We start from the raw sequence: 16,700 nt of genomic DNA, 5'->3' as shown, positions 1-16,700 counted from the left end.
AGGGTCTAGATTTCAAACTTTTCCGGGAACATACTTCCGGACCCACCTTGGAACAGCGCACTGTGCCTTCGGCGCTCAATAGGATTTCCATTCAAAATTGAGGGGACGGAAAATGATTTCAGGCTGGCTACAACCCTGGACAAGTGCATGTCCTACAGTACTGCCCCGATCAAGTAAAACTATGAATTTAGTGAGCTGGAAGTCTGAACTTTTTTGTCTTTTATTCAGGTCATTTAATCTTTAAATTTAAAGTGTTTTTTTAATGATTGAACAGAAATATGATAGGAATTCTGTGCTGCGAACTAAAATGCATTGACATAAGTCATTTAAATTTCATGAAGGCAGAGAAAAGGACTAAGTTCAGGTTAAATTAAAACTTGTCTAGCCTTGCAGTGTGTGGATAAGACTAAGTCTTGCTCCTTCAGTTTGATCTACCTGTATGCATTTAAAAGCTGGAATGCCTTTCATACAACAAACACCTTTACTGAATTATTTCTGCTTGCTTGCTGCTTCTTTATATACAAAACACTGGTAAGTCGCATGACTGTATAAACACTTTGGTGGCAACTGTGGCATGTGTTTTATCTTACGTGTTTTGTCATATCAACATGTTGGAATCAAAAAGGTTTTATGTGTAGTATTGTAATTTCACCATTAGTTTATGCTTAGATTTAGTAAAGAAAATTGACAGCATTGGCTCCCAAACGATAATGGTAATAGAGAATCTATGACAAGTGTACGTTTCCATGATTGTGTAGTACATGTACATGTAATTTAAAATGACTGTATGCACTACGTGGTTTTTTGTCAAACAATGTGTTGTTAGCTGTGGTGTTAGTAATTCTAACTTGTTGTGTTCCATGTGCAGATCTAGATCTGTGAAGCAGGAGCCTGTCAGAAAAGAAGGACCAAAGGTTAGAAAGCATTCTAGAGTTTACATATTTCTGACCCAGGTTAATGTTTACTCCCAGCGCACTCTAATGTTAATCTCCAAGCAGATCCACAGTGGCGTAATATGGTATCAAACCCACCGTAGGATCTGCATTCATTTGGCTTCACAATAGGCTATTAACATCCAATTGTTGCTTAATCAAACTGTGCTTGCTGTGTAGGTGTTAATTGCCCTCCTTCCTGTTTGGCCCGGATCTCCTACAGGGATGTGTGTGGGTCAATGAACTTGAAGATGTAAATTGCTCGTAAAATCATTAGCACCTCGGATATTCGTGTAGCTGTTAATATAGCACAAGGAGGGGCAGAGACACCTTTGTTCAATAGAAATGCTCCTCCCTGTTCCAGTGAAGGCAGATCTCCAGTGCCTGTTTGACTCCCTTTGGCCGGCTATACTCCTTGGCCAGCTTTGATACAACCTTTTGGCACTGTAGGATCTGCTTGGAGATTACTGTAATATATTGAAAATATCTAGCGATCTACTATTAAAGCCTAGGAAAAAAATGTTGTGTTTCTGCTTACATGTATGCTACCAACCCTTCCATAAACCTGCTTACCCTAGCTTTTTTTTCCAGTGGGATCCAGAAAGACTGACCACAGAAACTAAGTTCATCATGGGGTCTCGGGCAAACAGGTAATATCACATGGACAGTCCTTGGTTAGGCACGATCTAGACACAGTTTTTCTTCATATCTGCGAGCCGACAACCTCTCGCCTTTTTTTCAGCGTCTAGATGGAACTGCAATATCGCCATAAAGAATAAGCAGAATTTCTTACGAAAGGTCCGGAGTATTCGCCCGATAGCTTCGCAGGGGTCCCCAATAGCTTAGGAACAACTTCCGTGCACGTGTAGATGCGTCCCGACTTTTGGGAGGGCTCATTAGCATATAACGCGGGCTCATTAGGCTATATAGCTGTTTATGACTACAAGCGCCACGGGTGTCCTGTGGCCAACGTTCCAGATCCCTCCCGACATCTCCACAGATATCGGTAAAAACTGTGTCCAGATTGGGCCTTAGACTCAGAGTCTTGCTGGTCACATTCCTCGCCATAGTGAACCACTTGGTAACTCTTCTATGAACTCCCTGAAGCCAAAAGTTAGAAGAGGCCACTCATACCTTACCTAAAATAATGAAACTGAGCCTGAGACTTGTTTAAGACTAGGAGGAAAAGACTGACAAGATGTATTACAGGGAATACTGAAAGTTGGACTTCAATAGAGTAGGTGCAAGTTTGTGACTCAAAGTATAAGCTTAGGACAATAATTATTGTACCTGCTGTGAAACCAGTGTTTAGATAGTGTTACATCTTTTCTCCAGAGCCATGGGTCTTGGTGCCACAAGAGGGAGACTGTACTACAAGCATCCAGACTTATTCAAGGTATATGGTCTTCTTATGATCTACAACATGTGTAATTATTTTACTGATATGACCTCGGTATAGACTCAGTTTGGATGCAGTTCGCTATTCATTGTGTACTTTTCTATGAACTGCCATTCTAACACTTAAGTGCAAATTTTTGAATGTTGAGAAGAGTCATATCTTGTTGTTTGAGTGCAGGAGCACAATATGTTTAAGTTGAATAATTTTCAATGAATACCCGAGTGTTTGACTTCAGATTTTCCAGTCACTGACAAAAGGTAGCCAATGCTGTCTGAAACATCTGACCGTGTCCAAAATCATGTCCAGTTGCTTGTCAGTAACTGCTATGTGGTGATTCAAAATAAAGGTAACTTTATTTTGACAGTATTCCAGCGACACAGAAGACAAGCAGTGGTTATTTGAACGTCGACACATGCCAGCAACCGGAGGAAAAGTGGTAGGTAGACAAATTGGAAAATATTTGTTTTCATCTATGTAAATTTAAAAAAATCATTTTTTAATAACTACAGATCGTTAGTAGATATCAATTTGCGCAACCATGAGTTTAGAGCTTTCATCATTATGCACACGAAAAACATAGTTTCATTGCAGTGGTATGTACCAAAGTGCTGTATTTTCTCATAGAAAAAAATAATATTAGGGGCAATAAAACCTGATGACGTCATCAATTTGGCCCAAAAAATCAGATTTAGAATTCTTTTTTGCCCATATATCAATATTCGTTACAGCTCCATTCTTTCTTAATTCATTAATAAGAAAACAATGGAAGTTCAAAATGCCAATTTAGCCAACCTAAATCCTTAAGAGAAAATTTCTATGTCAAAGAAGACAGTGTGTTTTCTTTCTTACAGCAACTGTAACTTGCCTCTGTATCATTTCAAGTCAATGTTGTTTTGTATTTTGGAGCCTTATGTTTTCACCAGTATTCATCACAACCACTGACAGTTCTCCCTTACTTTTTCAATGATAAAAGTATAAATCACCAAAAAAAGCTGCCCCAAGAACCTTCCTTTACTTTCTGTATGCTGCAAACCACTTTTTTTGTGAGAAAAGTTGTTTCCAGTCTTACAGTGCCATCACAACAACGTTATATATTATACTTGTCTGTGATTTAAAGTCTTGTACTGGCTTTTAGTAAAAGATTTATTTATTTGTTCTTTATTTAATAGTCTTAACATGTCTTCAGGATCATTTTACTTCTGCTGCTGCCATGTTTAAAAAGGAGATAAATGCGTTGTAATTCACTTTGTCTTCTCGGTACCAAACTTTCACGATCTGAGAAAATTTAGCTTGTTCTCGGAACTAAATGTTCACTGTCGCGGCAAGTGCACATTAAAAAAAGTCTGCGAATTATTTGTTATCAGTAATGATAAGTTCATGTTACAGTCGTCACCGTGAAAACCGTGAACATAACAGTACATTGAAAAAAATCAGGAATTACAGTATATCAGTATGGGTCTGATCAGGGCTTTAGCCAGCTCGAAATTTTTTTCCGTCAGCCAATTACAATCGTCGCAAAAAACGCGAAAATTAATTAGAAGGACTGAACTGAGACCTTGAAAAACGGGTTTTAATGAGATTATCGTATGCGAAAGGGTGCCGACACACATTGTCAACAATCATAACAATAGCAAAACAAACAGTGTGTGACTTTTACGGCCGTGGACGGCGTCCCCAAGCCGCCTGTAGCTTCCACCAAGGATTTTTGTCCGTCAAGGTTGACGGATTGGTTTTAAAATTTTTCCGTCACACGCAGCAAATTTCCGTCAATTGACGGAAAAACGGACGCTGGCTAGAGCCCTGGGTCTGATCTACCTAAAACTTTTCCACTGCCCATACTTGTACCCTCCTGAGCAGGATATTCCAAAATGATTCCTACTCTATTTAAGAGTTCTGTTTCCAGTATTACCTTTTGTGCAACCTGTCAGAGTTTTCCCACTGAAACTAGTTTTAAAGATGATTAGTTTCAGCTTTAACTGGGCATGCTTTATTTGTGATAAATATTGTACATATTATTGATGTTGTCATTTCTTAACAGTAACTGAATGCATAACGTACAAATTTATCATCATGATACAAAATGTAGACAATTGAGAAATAAAATGTACAATGGACATGATAGAGAGAATATCTCCAACATGTCACCATTGATTTGTAAGAATACAAAATTGTTTTGTCTACATTTACAAGCACCTGTAATGTTTCTCACCCTGTATTTCTGCCATACAAAAGAGGAGCACTTTCAATTGTTGTCTAGAATTTCATGGTTTTGCAGGTTTTCTTGTGTGCAAAATATCTAAAATAAGATTGTATCATGCAATGTGTAAGAGTACAGCATACCATATTGTGGTATATGGTAGATGCTGGCCACAAAAGCACTAGTGCCCTTGGGCAAGGACGATAGACAGTACTTGAACACCACTGTTACACTACTCGCGCCGAACCCGGGCAGCCGGATCACAAATCACGACTGCTCTCGCCAAAAAGCACTAGTGCCCTTGGGCAAGGACGATAGGCAGTACTTCGAATCCCGGGAGTCGGGATGTTGTTTCTTTCTGTTCTACTCGCCCCTCTGGTTGTTTCAGACAGCCAGTTGGAAACCACATATTAGTGACTCAGTATGGGTGCTACTGATGGACAGAACAGTCACCTAGGCCTCCAACACATCATAATACTAGTAAATAATAACGCACTTATAGCTCTTGGACAAAGGTAGGCGGGCGTTAGTTATGAAGTTATCACTGTGAAAACCGTGAACATAAAACCTCCCCAAAGTTACATGCATTTACAGTTCTATTGAGAAGATCTCACACAACAGAAACAATATGCTCTTTTACACTACAGATACTACGTGTGTCAACTTAGTACATTTTGTTACCCGGGCACTTAAAGTGCTAAAGGTACATCAACTGAAGAAAAAACTTATGCTGATTGTACACAATGTACATCCTAATAGTATGGTCCAAGGACCAGTATAGCCATTTGAGCTAGCAAATGTTGCAACGAAACAAGAAACCCTTTAAAAACCCAGCAACGATTTAGCAACTGCTCGGTTCAGTACTTTACTTTCTAGCTTCAACTATGGCAGTGCTTTCAATGCTCTTTATACTGCTTTTACTCCCTGAGATTATTATTCAGGACTAAGGCCACACCAATTTAATTTCTTGGTTCACGGATTTTTTCATAAAAAATATGGAGCGAGAGGGCGAAATAAAAATTGTAAAATAGTTGGGGTAAAGGTAACAGATAATCCAAAACATAAAGAAAAAAAGTTTTCAGCTTGAAAAAAGTACAAAAACACTATTCTTGTACAGTAACAGCACCTGTACCCACACTTTAAGGAGCTTATAATATAAAGGCCAATTTGCTACACCAGAAAGTTGGTGCATGGTTTCATTAATGGTAAAAATTTGCTGAGTGGTAATTTTTATTTTTTTTTTCCAAAAAATAGGAGCGAGCGAATCCGTGAACCAAGAAATTAAATTGGTGTGGCCTAATACTTAAATATACAACACTTAAGTAGCAAATATGCATAAAACCTACACTTGCACACGTACATATCACATGGACAGGTACAAGCCGAGAACACAACTTGCTATCTCGTAGTCATACAGATTATTGCATAGGATTCGCTACTGCAGACGTATTATCCTATTTCAACATAAAGGATACGTACATGATCGTACATTGTGCTGAAGAAAAAGGTGCAAAACTGCATGGCAATGTATTACAAATACTAGAAATATAGACATGTGATTATTTCTGATATCCTTGTAAATATCATAAATACATACATGTACATAGTACATTCTGGTATCAAATCTTGTGAGAAAGTTTCTGAAATTTATGAAGCTTTATGAAAAGTCTATGTTGTACTTACATTACTTCTTTATCAACTTCAGTAATGTTTGGCCACAATGTTATTTGAAATTGGTAAATGTTTTGGAAGAACTACAAAAAAATGAGAAGGTAAACCATTACAACACTTTCAGAAAAAAATGTCAATTACTGTGTATATACCAGTATGATTTCTTATCAATTATCACAATGTCATAAAAAATCTCAACCCATTTAGTTTACTTTACTCATAATATCAACAGTTACTGTTTCAAACAGTTGAGTAAAGTAGGGCATACAATGATACATTGATGATATCCAACTACTAACACAAGTTTCTGTGAATAAAATTTAAAGGCCAGTTTTTTAGTAGAAAAAACCCTCAAAACAAAAATGCTGAGATCAAAGCAGCACTAGTGGACCAGGAAAAAATACGTCCCGATGAGAATTTGAAAGGAGAAAAAATCCTCTGTTGGAAATTATTCAATAAGTCGGATTATGTTATTGCTTGTATACACTTTTACGTTCAATCTCCGCAGTTGATACCTTGGGGGCCATCCGGGGTCGAGCAGCTAGGATAGTTTATTCGGTGGCCCAAGACAGTCAGGCCCGCCGAGCTCCTATTAGCGCCCTGGGGAGTTTAAGCCCGATTAGGTAAAGGGTAGCGATAACTTCTTCGGGCTTACACTCCCCCGAAGCGCTAATATGAGGTCGGCGGGCTGACTGCCTTGGCTCCCCGAACAAAACTCGCTAGCTAACCCGCGGTCATGTCTGGCTCCCAGGGTACACAGTTGAATAAAATACATGTCTACTAGCCTGTGTACCATTCTGGTCAATTGTACCTGGACAAAATTTCTAGTGGCTATACAAAACATTACTACATCTACCACCACTTGAAAGTAAACTCATAGAACTGTTTTGGGCAGGACTGCCAAGACAACTCTCCGAGCTGGATACCGCACTCTCCCTTCCTCGCGTACTCTACATTATACCTCCTGTCTTTCAGGTCCACGGTAATGCTGTCCAAGAGATCGTTTATTCCTGGCGTTGCATTCCACGGGCCGAAGCTTGCGCACCACTGGTACCTACACGTGTGCAGATTATCCGCGTCCAAGTTTGAATCCGCTTTGTAGACACAAACCACTGCTTTAGACTCCCTCGCCGCGACTGCCGACTCGCGCGCGGTTTGCACGAGCTTCTCAACGTTCTCCTGGTATTCCGGTAAACGTGCAATGAACTCCTGCCTTCCGGTGTGTTCCCCGAACAACGGCGGAACGTCTCGCAACAAGTTGCACAGCTCGTCAAGTCCGAAATAGCGAGCTTCTTTGAATATCTCCGGAGATAGTTCGGCAGGAGGGAGGTCTTCGCTCCGCAAGAAGTCCAGGATGTACCCGAAATATGTACCGTTACGGTCCACAAAATACCTCCCCTCCTTGTCCTTGGTGAGATGGTGTCTTCCGCTAAACATGGCTGCCAGCATGGAGTCTTCGTACTTGCGTAGCGTTCGCAGACTCGTCGTGTGGTGGGCCCCGCCGACATTCAGCTCAATCACGGGAGGAAACTTAGGGGGAGGACAAAGTAAAAAAAAAAAAGTAAAGAAAAAGACGATTAACAAAACGTCCAGAAATTCAAAAGATTCAATTAACATCAACTTCTAAAAGACTGTAATACAAAAATAAAGATACATCTTACAGATAAAGCAATTAGGAAACATGATTCAAACTTTAGAGAGAAAAAAAACATTGTTTCATGTGGAGCAATTTTATTCTCAGTAAGTCCCAATGTAAATAATACATATTCCTACAGATGCAATTTCCATCATGGTTTAATTTGATACAAAAGTGCAAATCTATACCATTCATATCTAACATTTAGACACGGGTTATCACTATACAAGCTAATTTTGTTACACAACATTTCAAAGATGAAACAGGTAACAGTAAGCTTGTTTCTATCTTTTATGTAGTACAACTAAAAAAAAACAAGATTATACTGTATGTCTCTTTCTTTCTTTCAGAGCATTTTCTGACAAGTTAAATCAATGATTTCCACAAATTTTTTCCCACAAAAAAAAAGATAGTAAATCCTGTAACTCTTTTAACACCACTGTTTGTAACAAAAATTATAATTTTACATGAAATATCGACAGCCAACAACATGTGCACAATGTAGAATAGTCTTTCTATTGTCACCCTAAAGATCTTTCATTGAAGATAGTAGATTATGCATGGCATATTTTTCTTGTTTCTGATATGTAGACTTGTTTAATGCAAACATAAATTTCGATATCATTTATACCATCACTCAACAACAGGCTTTTACTAAGTTTTAGCCAGGCATGCGTCCAGGCATCAATATGACGCACTGTTCTAAAAATAGTAAGAAATTGGACGCACTAGATGCTCTGAAGAGACCCTTACACTGGGGAGCAAATCCTCTGACAAGCATGAAATTCTAATTGACCAGGGATGCCACTAGGACACAGTTGAAGACTGTGATCTCTTTGACAGTAATTTTGCCCCTCAGGATACCTCAGAATGCATGTTTTTAACTTAAGATTCTCTAAATCTCATTACCATGGAAGGTCGATGCCCCCTGACCCCCTACAAAACTTGTGCCTGTAGCGTTCGCAGCTTGGTGAATCTCAGCAGTTACTAGGAAATTTCGACCCCTATGATAAAATCATAGCTAAAAGCCTGCTCAACAGAACTTCCTGGTACTCACAATCAATCTCTAAACTTTCCTAACTCCGGAATGTTACCAATGAAGGTCTAAAAGTCTGAGTGATCACTAACCCTTTCAAAAGCATTGCACCAAGTTTTGTTGTTACAACATGTTTTCCACAAGAGTATACTCTGATATGGCTTTGAAGTAAGTAATTACGTAAAATCTAACCCATCTTTTTTATAAAATAATATAACATACATCACATTTTAGTTAACGTTACATACAATATATATTATAAGAAATGCTAAGGAAGAAAATGTTGTGTTTCCTGTTTCTTGACCTACCCTAGAAAAACCTGCCAACCCTAGACTTTGTTTGGGTGGGCAGAGGAGTCTGACAGTCTAAGTTTCCAGTTAGAATTTTCGTTCGGACTGCTTTCGACTATGCAAGTAAAAAAAAATGCTTTTCCTTTGTAATAAAGGTTAAATGTAATCCACAGATCTGTAACCATTTGCACAAAAATTAAAGTCTGCCATTGAAAATACAAGTGTCTTTATGCTTTTCAGTTTTACTTTAAAAACAGTATTGTATCCTAAAAAAGTTTTGGCCAAATTCTATAAAAAAAGATGATCCCTATAACTTATAAGCTACCTACCAACCTTAATTTTTGGAAGGAAAAACAGGAAACACAATATTTTTTCAGTATTTATATTAGTAGGCCCTGGCTTGATCATTTGATCTTTAAAACATTTGTTACTTGATACAAGTGTCCAATGCTGTTCCATTTTACCACAGCTTGAATTGCACGTCGTACAAGTTTTTTCCAGGGATGCACCAACCGCAGATGCACTCCTGTAGCGTATAGTCAATCTCGTATCCCTTCTCTTCGACATCGCGAGCAATGCACTGCACGAGTTCCTCCGCAGACCACTCCTGCTCGGACACGTCGAAGTGAAAATCCGCCTTCTTCTCGATTTTGCAGCGCGTGAACGGGATCCGGTCTTGCTTCTGCGTACAGATGCAGATCCGAATCATACCGTAGCGAAATCTGGCTAAAACTTCGTCAGCTCGCCCCACCGCAAGCGTTATCATAGAGTTCACGTTGTCCCGGTAGTTCGGAATGTAGTCGATAAACTTCTGACGGAACTGCTCGCCGATGATTGGCTGCATCCCCTCCAGACAGTTCTTCAACTTCTCAATGCCGTAGAATTGGGCTTCTTTGTAAACCTGCTTGGCGAGATCGGCTGGCGGAGGTTCCCCGTGGCGAATGAAATCCAGGACGTACACGAAATGCTTTCCGTTGCGGTCGATGAAGTAGCGACCGTCCTTGTCCTTGACGAGGTGGTGGCGCCCGCTAAACATGGCGGCGAGCATGGAGTCCTCGTACTTGCGAAGAGTCGCCAAAGACGTGGTGAAGTGGTGGCCACCGATATTCAGTTCCACCACGGCAGGGAACTAGGAGGTGTAGATGAAGATTTCAGTCTTGTAATTTTGTAGTGTATGAAATTAGGGCCACATTTCAGTATTAGGCTGCGTATACTTAAACAATACGAATCATGGCAGAAATGGGAATCATGGCCTGAGTTTTAGAACATGAAAAACTCACATGGGCATAGTTGCCTGGCCTCTAAAGTGTGATTTGAATACTAAACCAGAGACAAATTTCAGACTGGTTCTCCAGATAAGCAAAAGCGAACATAGGAGCGAACTAGTACGTATACCCGGATGATTGCATACCCTATTTGTCAGCGTATTTCGTGCAAATCCGGGCATTGCAACAATGCAATTGCAGGGTTCTAGCCAGGATTTCATTTTAGCGTAGTGGGAATGGTGTGGAAGGGGGGTCTTGGCCCTTCCACGATGAGACTTTGAAAAATGTAGAGTTGAAAGTTGGCACTTTGTTAACATCACATGTAAATTGTAGGATTTTCTGGTCAGTTTTAAGGGTCATATCACCATTTTTCATTGTGCAGACATTTGATAAGACATTGTTGAACAAGCAAATGATACCAAAACACCACTACACTAGTTAAAAATTAGCGTAGTGGCCCTCATTTTAGCGTAGTGGTCACAAATTTTAGCGTAGGGGCCCACTACGCTAAAATGCACTGGCTAGAAGTTGTAGAACCCTGAATTGTTATTCAGCTGGCTGCACCACCACAGGAATTACTAGGATTCCGTGCGATTGTTTGCAGTAATCTGTTGAGCAATTAACTGGATTCTGCTATATTACTATTTCCCAAATGGTGTATGTCTGATACAAATTATTACAACAAATTTTGATACCTGTGGTTTTTCCATAGTTAAATTGAAGCTTTAACATTACGGATAAATGTCCTTGAAATACCGACTAGCTAATTCTGAGATACAAAATATTATGATTCCTTCACTCCAAATTTTCCTCTAAACAAAACAATTATTATCTTAATTATTGTTATTATTTTTCGCTCATTATTTTTTCAAGACACTGCATATGGCATGGCAGTGGGACCATGGCAGTGCCCTCCTCCCACCAACCAAATTATCCTAAAAACTTTGGGACAAAAAACTGCTTGTTCTTATACGAAACACAACCTCTAACTGTAACCGAAAGGCACAGAACCATTACATCCTGCCGTCAGTGGTTGATTGAAAGGAAGGAAGTGATGATTTTGGCTGGGAAGAAGTGAGGAGAAAGAAAGAAAACTCGTCAGGAAATACAAACCTCCTCTTCCGCCGCCATGTTGGTTGATAAGATAAGGTCACATGGTATAATGGAAGATTACATTATCAGAATAGGGGTGATATATAGATTGAAGAATATTAATATACTCTACAAATCTGCTATGATATATCCTAAATTATAGAAGTTATATAAAAATGATACAATATACTATAGCTATTACTAGTTTTGTTGTGAAAATTCTGGAAATATCTACCAAAATATATAAAGTTTTCACACCTCTCAAGTGTAGTGGGATAGTCCAGAAAGATATGGCTGTCACAAACAAGGTGAGTGATAATTTTTGAAGCAGAGAAATAATTTTTGAGGCTTGTGAATTATTGACGCGCATATTAACTGTCGTTAGCTAATAAATGTAAAACGCTGCGGTTGTTTTATATTCTAGAGAGTGGATTATTTACTTGCAACATGCAAGGTGTCAGTGAAAAAACTAAATACTAAGTATGCGATTGCTATGCTAGCATGATAATTACCTCTTAACAACGGATGGAAAACAAAATATATAGATCTAAGATAGTAATGCTTTTTTATTGATATTGTCCATACTAGTAATTCTTGACATATTGTTGCAATGCTATTTTAGTATTTAATTGATATATGCTACTATATATATTGCAGCATTCATAATGCATTTATTCAACAACTGCTATTAAAATATGATATAATTTAAGGGCATCTTTAGCCATGGTGACTCTGACGTGGTGCTTTTATATTATGTAACTAGAAAGGCCGACATTTGCTTAAGAGCAAATACAGCATATTTCAGCCATACCCCTTCCCACGCAACATTGGACTGTTCCAAATCACCCCTGCGCAAAAATGGAACATCCTCTTAACAGTACATTATCCCCCAAAGTGGACTGGTATTGTGAATTGACTCCAGGTAAAAACAGAGCTTGCTTCTATTTTTCAGAAAATGACAATAATCACACCTTCCATTCAGAAAATTTTCATCATGACTGAAAATTGTTGAATGACTTCATGTAATGTCATTAACAATTTTCAGTACGATAACTAGGTGTAAGTTTAAAAAAGTATAAGCTCCTTGTGATGTGGGTACATTTATTATTGCAATGAACTTTTTTTATTCAAGTAGGGCATACGATTTAATAATTATCAAGCAGGTGCAGGTACTGTAGGAGCGTTTGTTTTCTTCAAGCTGTAAAACTGTTAAACTGTTTTACTTTGTATGCAATCAACCATCGAGCCTATTCTTATTTTAGTTTAACAACTTCCTGCCAGACCCGGAAGATACGATTGAACCTTGTTCGAGGATTTATTTTCGTCTGTCTGGTCAGTCTGTTCATACCCTGGCGCTGAGAGTGTTTTATTGGGCTGAAACTCTGGCAGTTTAAAGTTACTTACAATTTAAATGTTCAAAGTTTATGCCAAACAACAACAGCACTAGGAAATGTGGCCACTATAGACAGGTGGTCACTATAGAGAAAATGCTGATCTATTATTGACTAGGAGCCATACGTTACACATGATTTCAGTACACTGATCATTAATCATATAAACATTGCACAGGTAAGCCAATTGTTTAGATGTACAATTAAGTTCAAATAATTCTGAAGAGAAATATTGATGAGAAAATAATCATTCTCGCCACTGTCTAACTTATAATTACGTATCAAAACTAAACGCAGATTTTCTAACTAACGCACCTTTCGCCGACTTCATCATAGGACCGCCGGCTATCAATCAAACACGGCTGTTGATTAGACTTAGAGTTTCAAACAGTCATGTGCTGTGTGCCAGTTGACAGCGAACTTCATGCTACGTGATGTTTTACATTGCTTGGACCTTCTTTCCTACAGCGGTGCTTCTACAAAATATTTAGACTGTAACACTGAGTTTTATAGAATAGAATTTGACGCAGAACAGCGTTTTTTGCTGGGTATTTTTTTTGAAACATGTCCGTGGGAATATCAGCGAGGCGGCGACGTAGGGATATCAGACCGTCAACAAAAGTCGCACGGCGGCTAACGGCGCAGCGAAGATACTAGCGCTATAAATAAGCGCTTCAACTAAGGATGGCAACCCGTACAATATTTTTGTATACTGTTGAGCTAAGTAAAGTTTGTTGTTTATGAGGTTTTAGTTGTCTTTGAAGCTTTGACCCGAAATATTTTAAAGTCAAACTGCTGAAGAGAAGTAAGTGACTGCTACGATTATCGTAGATATGGCCCTAAAAAAACTGATAAAAGAAGCCTTCTCAATAGCCTAAAATGCAAGAGCTTCCGGGGGGGCTTCGCCCACCTGGGTCCCCCCCACAGTGGCCCTGCCCCTGGACCCCGCCAGGGACATTCGGCGGCCCCCGGACCCCTGTCCGACGCTTTGAAAAAATCCTGGCGAGAAGTCTGTACGGCCTGAGTCTTCAAGTTAACGTATTGTGTGGTCCCGCTTATGAATATTAATTAGCCTTCGCTTTCCTCTTCGCTGATTGGCTGAACCATTAATTGAATTAACTCTTCCTGCCGGCTAGACGCAGGTGCAGATGTCGGCTCTGTGGGGTGAACGTCCGAAAGGTCACGGCATGGAGAACGAAAGAAAACCAATTTCCCCTAAAAAAAGTGCTGTAATTAAGCCTTTTACAGTACTTTATGCCAAAAATTTTACTTGGATCATTTTACCAACTATATTATGCCTATCTATACCAAATGTTACTCATACCAGGGTACAGGGGTGCAAAATATACCGTTATAAGACCGTCAACAACAGTCGCACGGAGCTAACAGCGCAGCGAAAATACCATCGCTAGCGTTTCAACTTCGGATAACAAGTTATAAGTACTGTTGAACTCAGTAACGTTAAAGTTTGTTTTTAGTTGCCTTTGACGGTTTGACCTGAAACAGTGTTACGCTAAACTCCTGAAGAGAAGTTAAGTGACTGCTGCGATTATCATAGATATGCCCCTAAGAACTGATACAATATAAAGCCTTCTGAATAGTCTAAAATGCGAGAGCCTTAGGCGGGCTTTGCTCCCCCTGGCGGGAACACTGCTATATACGGGATCATGAGGCCCCGCTTATGAATATTAATTAGCCTTTGGCCTCCTCTTCGCTGATTGGCTAGGTCTTTGATTCAATTAACTCTCCGGCTGACGCGCACAGGTGTGGCTCTGTGCGGGGTCACGGAAGGTCACGTCAGGAGGCCAAAAGAAAACAAATTTCCCCTCAGAAAAGTGCCAAAATTAATCATTTTAAAGTTGTTTATGTCAAAAATTTTACTTGAATCTTGTTACCAAGTATCTAATGCCTATCTATACCAAATTTCAGGTCATTTAATTGTAATACCAGGGTACAGGAACCAAAAGTGTCCTTTTTTGGTCAAAAATTGGCCAAAAATCGCAAAAATAAGCATTTTGTTGCATTGTACACCAAAAGTGTTATTGAATTTATATGAAGGGATTATCAAGGCACATCTGTGTCAAATTTCAGCTCATTCGGTTGCAATACCAAGGTACAGGAGCCAAAAGTGTCCTTTTTTGGTCAAAAATTGGTCAAAAAATCGCAAAAATAAGCATTTTGTTGTACTGTACACCAAAACTGATATTGAATCTATATGGGGGACTTATCAAGGCACATCTGTGCCAAATTTCAGCTCATTCGGTTATAATACCAGGGTACAGGGGGCCCAAATATACAGTTTTGGTCTTAAGATGACCAAAAAACCTTAATAAAATCATTTAAGAGACAGATATGGAAAAAATGAAAAAAACGCCCGAGGGTATTGGCCCACTCTACCCTTGTGCCAAATTTCAAGTCATTCGGTTGAGGAACAACGGAGATACCGTGTTCTGAAGATTTGACAGGAGAAAGAAAGAAGAAACACTAGAAAGGCCGACATTTGCTTAGGAGCAAATACAGCATATTGCAATCCATCTTCATCCTTGACAAAATCCCAAAATTCAACAATTTGAAGTAATGTTTGCTCAAAGGGAAAATGAAGTACTGTGGGCACTTGTCATACACACCTTCATGCCGAATTTTAGGTCATTTGGTTTCAATATAAGGGCATAGGAGCCAAAAATATACATTTTTTAGTTTAGAATGGCTAAAAATCCCAAAATAACTCATTTTATAAGTGCTCTATGAAGAAAGTGTTGATGGGGTGCTGTTGTCATATGTCCAATTTACCTTTGTACCAAATTTCTGGTTATTTTGTTTACATACAAGGGCAAAGAAGCCAAAAATATACATTTTTAGTCAAAAATGACTGAAAACCCCAAAATAACTAATTTTTGAAGTGATCTATGAAGAAAGTGTCAATGGGACCCTGTGAGCATATGTGCAATGCACCTCTGTACCAAATTTCAGGTCACTTGGTTTCTATACAAGGGCATAGGAGCATAAAATATACATTTTTAGTCAAAAATGGCCAAAAACCCTAAAATAACTCATTTTTGGAGTAAACAATGAATAAAGCGTTGATGGGCTTCTGTGGTCATATGTCAAACGCACCCATGTACCAAATTTCAGGTCATTTGGTTTTAATACAAGGGCATAGGAGCCAAAAATATACATTTTTAGTCAAAAATGGCCAAAACCCCTAAAATAACTCATTTTTGAAGTGATCTATGAACAAAGTGTTGATGGTTTTCTGTGCTCATATGTCCAATGCACCTCTGTACCAAATTTTAGGTCATTAGCTTGTAATACCAGGGCACAGGGACCCAAAATATACATATTTTGTCTAAAAATGACCAAAAACCCTAAATATCATAAATTCTAAGGCCTCTATCAAAAAAGTGAAAAAAACACCTGGGGGTATTTGCGATCCCTTACTCCCGGCCGAAATTTCAGCTCATTTGGCCCAAAAATGAAAAAGTTGAATCAATTTGAAGATTTGACAGGAGAAGAAGAAGAAGAAGCCGGGGAAAAACAATATATTGCAATGCCATCTTCTGTATGGATTGCAATATAACTAGAAAGGCCGATATTTGCTTAGGAGCAAATACAGCATATTGCAATCCATCTTCATCCTTGAAAAAATCCCAAAATTCAACAATTATATTGCAATCCATACTACAGTATGGGATTGCAATATATTGTTTTTCCTTGGTTTCTTCTTCTTCTCCTGTCAAATTCTTCAAATGGATTCAACTTTTTCATTTTTGGGCCAAATGAGCTGAAATTTG

The 16,700-nt window shown here is 38.9% G+C and overlaps 4 protein-coding genes across 7 annotated transcripts in view; 3 read left to right on the top strand and 1 right to left on the bottom strand.

Moving 5' to 3' along the window:
• Positions 1-2,817, top strand: part of LOC118426548 (deoxynucleotidyltransferase terminal-interacting protein 1-like) — a 9,830-nt gene extending 7,013 nt beyond the window's left edge. For both annotated transcript variants that reach the window (XM_035836038.1, XM_035836039.1), the window contains exons 9-12: positions 869-914; positions 1,524-1,582; positions 2,268-2,328; positions 2,696-2,817. In XM_035836038.1, coding sequence (XP_035691931.1) covers positions 869-914; positions 1,524-1,582; positions 2,268-2,328; positions 2,696-2,809 — 280 coding nt within the window. In that variant the 3' untranslated portion in view covers positions 2,810-2,817. The remainder of the gene's footprint in view (positions 1-868; positions 915-1,523; positions 1,583-2,267; positions 2,329-2,695) is intronic.
• LOC118426514 (coiled-coil domain-containing protein 157-like) overlaps positions 1-16,700 on the top strand; it is a 1,184,186-nt gene that overhangs the window by 973,944 nt on the left and 193,542 nt on the right. The window lies entirely within an intron of this gene.
• On the bottom strand, positions 5,741-11,588 carry LOC118426555 (BTB/POZ domain-containing protein KCTD7-like). Of its 2 annotated transcripts, none has more exons than XM_035836048.1 (2): positions 11,540-11,584; positions 5,741-7,729 (listed from the first exon to the last, which is right to left on the bottom strand). In XM_035836048.1, exons 1-2 carry the CDS (start codon positions 11,555-11,557, stop codon positions 7,052-7,054), a joined length of 696 nt encoding a protein of 231 aa, XP_035691941.1. In that variant the 5' UTR covers positions 11,558-11,584; the 3' UTR covers positions 5,741-7,051. The 2 variants fall into 2 exon arrangements, with proteins under 2 accessions (XP_035691941.1, XP_035691942.1); XM_035836049.1 differs by lacking the exon at positions 5,741-7,729 and adding an exon at positions 7,909-10,290 and having other exon boundaries at positions 11,540-11,588.
• LOC118426564 (BTB/POZ domain-containing protein KCTD7-like) overlaps positions 11,779-16,700 on the top strand; it is an 18,320-nt gene continuing 13,398 nt past the window's right edge. The window contains exon 1 of the mRNA XM_035836060.1: positions 11,779-11,826. Coding sequence (XP_035691953.1) covers positions 11,809-11,826 — 18 coding nt within the window. The 5' untranslated portion in view covers positions 11,779-11,808. The remainder of the gene's footprint in view (positions 11,827-16,700) is intronic.

The sequence above is a fragment of the Branchiostoma floridae genome, chromosome 11, assembly GCF_000003815.2.
Source record: "Branchiostoma floridae strain S238N-H82 chromosome 11, Bfl_VNyyK, whole genome shotgun sequence".
NCBI classification, from domain to species: Eukaryota; Metazoa; Chordata; class Leptocardii; order Amphioxiformes; family Branchiostomatidae; genus Branchiostoma; species Branchiostoma floridae.
This window is presented reverse-complemented; position numbering and strand designations above follow the sequence as displayed.